This window comes from Pterocles gutturalis, unplaced genomic scaffold (assembly GCF_000699245.1).
Source record: "Pterocles gutturalis isolate BGI_N339 unplaced genomic scaffold, ASM69924v1 scaffold46572, whole genome shotgun sequence".
In the NCBI taxonomy this organism is placed as follows: Eukaryota; Metazoa; Chordata; class Aves; order Pterocliformes; family Pteroclidae; genus Pterocles; species Pterocles gutturalis.
Window position 1 is genome coordinate 1 of NW_010111908.1, and position 7,649 is coordinate 7,649.

General features: G+C 36.3%; 1 protein-coding gene across 1 annotated transcript in view; it reads left to right on the forward strand.

The window, feature by feature from the left end:
- Window positions 1–1,413: 1,413 nt before the first annotated feature.
- The window catches only part of BBS5 (Bardet-Biedl syndrome 5), a gene marked incomplete at its 5' end in the record, with an annotated part of 9,582 nt that continues 3,346 nt past the window's right edge, over window positions 1,414–7,649 (forward strand). Inside the window, 6 exons of the mRNA XM_010073856.1 lie at window positions 1,414–1,501; window positions 2,332–2,397; window positions 4,279–4,328; window positions 5,019–5,146; window positions 6,024–6,159; window positions 7,128–7,223. Coding sequence (XP_010072158.1) covers window positions 1,414–1,501; window positions 2,332–2,397; window positions 4,279–4,328; window positions 5,019–5,146; window positions 6,024–6,159; window positions 7,128–7,223 — 564 coding nt within the window. The remainder of the gene's footprint in view (window positions 1,502–2,331; window positions 2,398–4,278; window positions 4,329–5,018; window positions 5,147–6,023; window positions 6,160–7,127; window positions 7,224–7,649) is intronic.

Sequence of the window (7,649 nt, forward strand, 5' to 3'; positions counted from 1 at the left end):
GTGTTGGTAGGTCGACATACCGCTTCCACTCTAGAAAAGAAAAGAAAATAAAACAAAAATTAAAAAACGTGTTGCGCACCGGAGGACTGAGGGAAGGTTGCTCTTTTCTAAGCCGTCTGTAGCGTTACCCAGCGCTGAGAAGTAAAAACGAGCTTAAGGTGTGTGTCTGAGGGGACGGTGCCAGCGGCTGGCGTCCCTGCGGGGGTGTTGGCGGCCTGAGCTCACGCAAGAGGGCAGCGGCTGTGCAGCCTTTGCGGGACCGGAGCTGCAGGGTTGTCACGTCCACCCTGGTGGCGGCAGTGCTGCCTCGGGCCTGCCAGGGGCCTTGGCCTCTGATCAGCCGTCAGCCTAACTGGAGACATTAACCTTGGGCTGTTTTCTGTGGCAAAACCCGGCATAGTTTCAGTAATATGGAGCTACAGCTTAGCAGCTGGTTGGTGGTTTTTGGGCTGAGACTGAAAGTGTACTGACATGCCTCATCTCCCTCGTGCTCAGTTGACCCCACTGAGAACGCCCCTTGTCCCTCAGACATGCTGCCTGCAGCAATTTTAGACACATGAAATTGTATCTTGGATGTTTAAGCAGTTCTGTCTTATTTTCTTGTAGAATTGTCATGTGGACAGAGCCTGCTTCCATATTTTCTTTACTACTAATTTTACTATTCTTTCTGCCTCCTGTCTAGTATCTTTTGTGCTGTTCTGGTGATGTGTTGTTGAGTCTATGCCTGGTGCTTCAATCCTGATCTCCAGCAGTATCTCATGGAATTCCCCTCCTGATAATGTATTTTTTTTCTGTCATGCCAATACACTGAAGAATTTTGGCTGCTTTATACAATACAATTAAAATACAGCAACATTTCACACTACATGTGTTGTTACGTAGTTAAGTGGTTAGACCAGTTAAGTCAAGAAAAAATGTTTAAAAGCCTGATAAACCACACCCTTTGTGGAAAATTTAGCAGAGCATTTCACATGTCAGTATACATCTGATATTTCCTTTGCTAGCATCTGTTCTCTCCTGAGCCCAGCTCCACTCCTTATGACCTAAAAGTACAGCAAGAGGCAACAAACTCTTAAAAATGATGTGAATGCAACTTTTTTGCTTTTCTCTCCCATTTTCAGATACTTTCTCCCTATTTTGTCATATAGTTTGCTTGGTCACACTTACTACATAATGATTTACTATTACAATTTAATAATAAATGTACTAATATTTTTAATTTGCCAGATGTAGTGATAACAATTTCAGGTATATAATGTTGATTAATATAAATGTGTATGTGTGCATATGTGGATTTTCCATTGTATGATGCACTAAGCAAAAAAAGGAGAAAGGAAAGGGAAGTGGGGAAATAGAAATGGCATTCTTTTGGAGGAAAAAATCTATTTTTCATTAGGCATTTTTTTTCTTTCTTTTAGACAAATGAAAATGAGACCTGGAGAGGTCCTTATAGACTGCTTAGAGTCTGTTGAAGATACCAAAGGAAACAATGGAGACAGAGGTAACTGCATACTCAGGGAAACTGTAAACTTTCTAATATTGAACCAGTGTGGATTTATGAAAGCACTGTCTGGTTTCCATTGATCTCGGTATCAATGATCTGTTGAAGAAAATAGATCCTGCCTGTTTTGCAGATTTGTCTCCCCTTGGAGTATTTTCAAATAGGATCTCATGTTCAAAGTTATAGGAAGGCGATAATCTTGTCTCAGAATTTGTTTAGAATTGCAAGCCTTGTAAGGATAATTAATTTATAAACATTGCGGGGATCTTTTGCTGTAATCCTGTTTAATGCTTAGTTTTTCCTAACCTGGTTTAAACTGAATCAGTAAGGAATTTATATATAGCGTGCGAGGGCATGAAGCTGCCAGTGTGCTGAGATGACCCTTCCTGGGGTTGGATGTGCTGTTGTACAGGGTACAGAATCAAAGAAATTTCCATGTGACATAAATGGGTGAGGTTATTCATGGAGACAGCTGCGACAGCTAACTCACTGCCTTCCCCTTCTCCTCCCCAGAACAGTTCTGCATTGATTGTGTCTCTGCATTTTTACCATAGGCAAGTGGATATGAAATCAGTAACTGTTCTTGGTTTGGTTTTGAGGAATTTAGAGGTAGTTTCATTTGTTCCTTGCTGGATTTTCTCTCCTAGCATTAAAAAAAAAGTGTTTAATGATTTTTCTGTTGGGTTGTCTTGTGCTTTTCTTCTTTTTCCTATCAAGAGGAAGGAATATTCTGGTGTTTCAAAACTAGAGGTAAATACGTACCACAGAATAGAACATTTAATTTAATGGAAGTTATTCACATTAAAAGTATCTACACTCTTTATTTCCAGGTAGACTGCTTGTGACAAATCTGCGGATTATTTGGCGCTCATTGTCATTGCCCAGAGTCAATCTCTGTAAGTATCATCTCCTGTTAAACAACAGCAAATTTTGTGACTTTCTTTTGTGGTGGCACACTATTCTTTCAGAATAGTATTGATTACAGTACAGAATAGTATAGTTCTGTTGCTCTGTAAAGTCTGAAATAAACTGTTGCTAGTTAATCTATTTGTAATATAGGAACTGTTGTAATAATTCATAGTGACATATTAATATTCAATGTTAATTTCTCAGAACAGAAGTTGAAGAGTACTTCAGACGTATTTTTCATTTGGCTTGTGTGGGAGTCATTTGTTTTTCTGGAAAGAAACAAAAGTTTGAGTTTCTTCACTCCTTGCTTTACTTTTATCTCTTGTTGCCACCTGTTTATTCACATGCTGTATTGTCCTACAGTTTTATTCCCCACAAGTACCTGCCTTTCCAAATTTACTATTGTAAGATTTGAATAAGCTTCAAATTTTAACTGTAGGAGTAGCTAGCAGGTCTAATCATATCGAATTTAAATTGCTGAAACAGGGGCAGGATGCACATACTTTGTACCCAGATTATTTCCAGTGTTCAGTTCCCAATATCCGGTCAATATTTAAAATCGGTATTCTATTCATAACGTACATAAACTTATGTCCTCTTCCTGCTTGCTCTTCTGCGTTTGTTGTCTCATAAATGCATGCACATACAAGTGTGTGCACACACACTGCTACTTTTATGTATATTTACAAAATAAAAAAAATTATTTGCTTGTGTGTTCAAGTTTTAGAATTGACCTTTTTAGAGGAGATCACAAAGAAACTTAGGGAGTAATTCAGCTCTATAGAACCTCAAGGATGTCTAACCTGTGGCTTTTAGAGTTTAAAATAGTCTTTAGCTTTCAAGATAATGCATTATTTCTTACATTATATATAGAATATAAAGACCAAAAAAATTATTGGATGCCATTTTTGACCATTGCTATTTCTTTTAGTTTTAGAAGATTTCTCATAAGCAATGGTCATTTTCTGGTATTTTCATAAGTAATCATTCTGCAAAGACTGAATATTCTTACCTACGTAACTGCTGCCACATCTGAGCTTTTAGAGAAGCAGAATCTTCCCAGAGCAAATTCTAGTTCTTCTTTGATTTTTTTTGGATTTTTTTTTTTTTTCTTTTTGGATCATGGCTGTGCTACTCCTGGTGTCAGGAGCAGGACTGTAATTGACTTTTAGTTTTAGCCCAGCACTGTTTTAGTGCATCCATTTGTTTTAGGAGGAATGTCTGGAATTGTTTCTGGTTTTATTTTGTATCAGAACACTGCTGTAGAAGAGGCAAATTGAAATTTATCACTGTTTTCCTCTTCTTTTTGTTTCTTTTCCACTTACACTTCCCATTTTGCTGCTTTTTTTCTTTGTCATCTCCTTAACTTTTCTTCTACAAAGTATTATATTATGTACAAAGTGGGTAAAATTTACAGGCAACATCATGATGAAATGGACCTTCTTAAGGGAACAGTCAAACGCTGAAACAAGGGAAATTCTGAATACAATATTACAAGAAAAATGTTCACAGTGATGGCAGTCAAACAGTGCAGCAGGTCCACTGAGTGGCTGTGGAATCTCCTTCTTTGGAAATATTAAAAACTTAATTGGACAGTACCTTGAGCAGACAGATGGAGATGGTCCTGCTTTGAGAATAGCATTGGACCAGAGAACCTCCCAAGGTCCTTGGCAGCTTAAATTAGTCTTTTTTAAAATTAGTTTTTAAATTAGTTTTTTTAGGCCCACACCATTAACCACAGTGTATAATTCTTACAAATATCTTCCAAGGCTGTGCCACAAAATTCAGTATTGTACTTTGTAATTTTTACCATTATTTTTTCTTCTCAAAACTGTTCTTTTTTTTTTTTTTCCTCTCCTATCTTTTAGCTGTTGGTTACAACTGCATTATAAATATAACTACAAGAACTGCCAACTCAGTAAGTTTCAAAAAATGCTTTTTAAAATTATAAAAGAAGCTGTAATTAATTGTTTATACTTATTGCACTATATCAACAATCAACTGAAAGTTTGCTTGCAAGAACAGTAATAGAGTAGTAATGGAAGTTTAGTTTTAAAAGTTGAGAGTTTTACATTTCTGTAGGAGTGTGGTTTTAGTCAGTTTCCTAAGGCAGTAAAACTCATGTAATCACACTGTTTGGTGTGATTATCCCTCTAGGTAAGTCAAACACATGTTGGCTCATTGTGTCTAAATTTAACAAAAGTCTAGAGAGCTGCTAATTTTGTGCAATAAAGCTCTCAAATACATTGCCTGAATTACATGCAACTGGGAAGCCATTTGCTTGGCTTGCAGCAAAGAACTCACAGCGAGATTCTGTAGGTTCCCTAGGCAGCCACATGGTAACAAAGCCAAAAATACTGTTTCAGTCATGATACTGGAAATGTATAGCAAGCAGGCTTCATTAGTTCTACTGTTGATGGAACTGCTAGTTTCTCCAAAAAACCCTGAGTTCAGTTGAAGACAGCAGTAGATCAGTGGTGGAATCAGGATTACACCTTGAGATATACTATTTAGAACAAGAATTTAGAATATATGTCAAGATTATTTATTGCCTGCACAGTCAAGCTACTATATTGTCAAAAATTAAAATTTCATTTTTTCCTTACAGAAATTACGAGGGCAGACAGAAGCTCTATATATATTGACTAAATGTAACAACACACGGTTTGAGTTCATATTTACCAATGTTGTCCCCGGGAGTCCCAGACTCTTCACTTCAGTTATTGCTGTACACAGGTAGCATACTTAAAGTAATGTTTGTTCATTTACAAAATTCAATAAATCCAATATGTGGGATTGCTACTGCTGATGAACTGACTATATAACTGTGCATATTTAATATTCAGAAAACTTTCCCAAAAGGGGAGAACACGATCTCTGGTAGGAGGGGAGAGAACGATCACAAATTCTAGTATGTAACAGTAGATAATGAAAATTAATGTGTATTAATACCAGTCATTGATCACAGTTTACATACCTTGCGTTTATAAGCTATCTGAACAAATACAAGTATAAAAGAGCTAATGTCAGTGTGCATTTTCTTTCTGTAATTTCTGTCTATAATAATTTTGCATAATTTTGGACCATGTAATGGAATTGAAGAGTTAAATCCTGGTCAAAACTAATTGACTACAAAATAGTGGATATTTCCCACCTAAAGATAAGTCATCTGAATGAATGTGTGCATAATACATTACCATAAATTTCAATTTAAGAGCTATGGAATACTGATGTATGTATATTGGACGTTTGTGACTTAACCAGCACTGAAGAATCAAGGATTCTTCATGTCTGTTCTATGTATGCCATGGGAAACAGAAGACTTAGGCTTTGCTATTGAGGCTGGGAGACGACTATATTAAGGCGAAGAAAGAAATAGTATACACATGAACAATACAGGAGATCAAAACAAATGTCAAAAAATCCTTTTAAGCTTAAAGATAACTTCATTAAGGAAAGCTGAAATATATTGGTTTTCATTGATGAAGTTTTAATAGTACTCTAATTTCTGTGCAATGTGGTGATAAGAAAAGTTTTCATATTGGTGCTAAAACAAACAGTAGAGATAATAGAAAACACTGCAATGCTAACATGTATTTTTTATTTTTTGCAGAGCTTATGAAACTTCTAAAATGTATCGTGATCTGAAGCTGAGAAGTGCATTGATTCAGAACAAGCAACTGAGATTATTACCACAAGAACAAATATATGATAAAATCAATGGAGTTTGGAATTTATCAAGTGACCAGGTTAGTGAAAAATGAGACTGCTTTACTAGAGCAAAGTTAAAATGTTTCAGCCTTCATCTAGCAATTATACTACCATAGTTTTGTAACCTCAGAGGAATTACCCTTAATTCATTTCATCAGCTGATGCACGCAGAGAAGCTGATCCCATGTATTTGCTACTCAGTACAACAAAGTCTCTTTTTGGCAACCTGAAGTCTCCATGACTCGGCTAATATGCAAGGAACTAGATATAAAGTTCCTGTTAAAAAGATGAATTTGTGAGTCTAAAGCTCTGTATCATCCTGAAAGACAATCATGTTGTTTTCAAAGTGCTCTGCTGAATATTTGTAGGTTTACATTCAGCTTTGACTACAGTGTAGGACTATGTTGTCTTTTGATTATTGGAAATTGAAAATATTGGAATAGAAATCTGTGTTAAAACGTGGAAAAATAAAGACTTTAAGGAAAAAATATAAAACATTTATATTATTTTGCAGTTGCAAGTACTTCCCAGAGCCGTGAAATAAAATGGGAGTTGTTATTTCTCTCTGTGCAATTTTAGTCCAGAATGGAAATAGGATCCATCCTAACAAGCTAAAAAATTCTTTCCTGTGCACTCCCTTGGCACACATCTCCACAATTGCCTAAGTTTAACCCACATGCCATTATACTTACACTATATGCCAATTCCAGAGCTGTACAGTTAAGAACACTCTATCATATACTGCCATGAGGTCTGCTGTGCTGCAGTAATGGGTACTCCCAGCTATTTTCACCACTTGGGTGCTGTATCCTTTAAAAATTGGATCTTGCTTCCTTGCAATCAACAGAAGAATTTCAACTGGTTTTGGTGGGAAGGAATTAGCCTTTTATTGAATTAAATTACAAATTTGTATCCTGCTTGTGTTTAAATGGACAGCGGTAATCATCGTGTTCAGAAAAAAGGCTCTGTACTGCAAAGTAGTTCTAACATAACTTTTCTTTAATAGGGAAATTTGGGAACATTTTTTATTACTAACGTGAGAATAGTTTGGCATGCAAATATGAATGACAGCTTTAATGTCAGCATACCATATCTACAAATTGTAAGTATCTTAAAACAACCATTTTCAAAATGAAATGGCATAAGTTCAAGTCTTCCATTAAAACCCTGCTCATCAGAATTAGTATTTTATGTCCCACAGTCAGGGAGAAAATTAGTCTTACCAGCATCAAGCACAGGTTAGATTAATTTTTTCTTCTGTCCAGATTAATGGGGGCTTTCATGAGCAAGTACAGATGTTGAAAATGGCTTGTGTTTCCAATTTTCAAACTATTTAATATGATGTTTCATGCCCCCTACATACACTGGGATTAATGAGCTGTGAACCTGATCTGCAGAAATGAACTGTTACCACTGTTACCACTTCTGATTAAAAACACTTCAGGGGTTCAGATTTGTAATGGTAAATGGGAGGGAATGCTGGTAGCCAAGCTTCCAGAACAAGTAATTGTAATTAGTACAGTGGGGG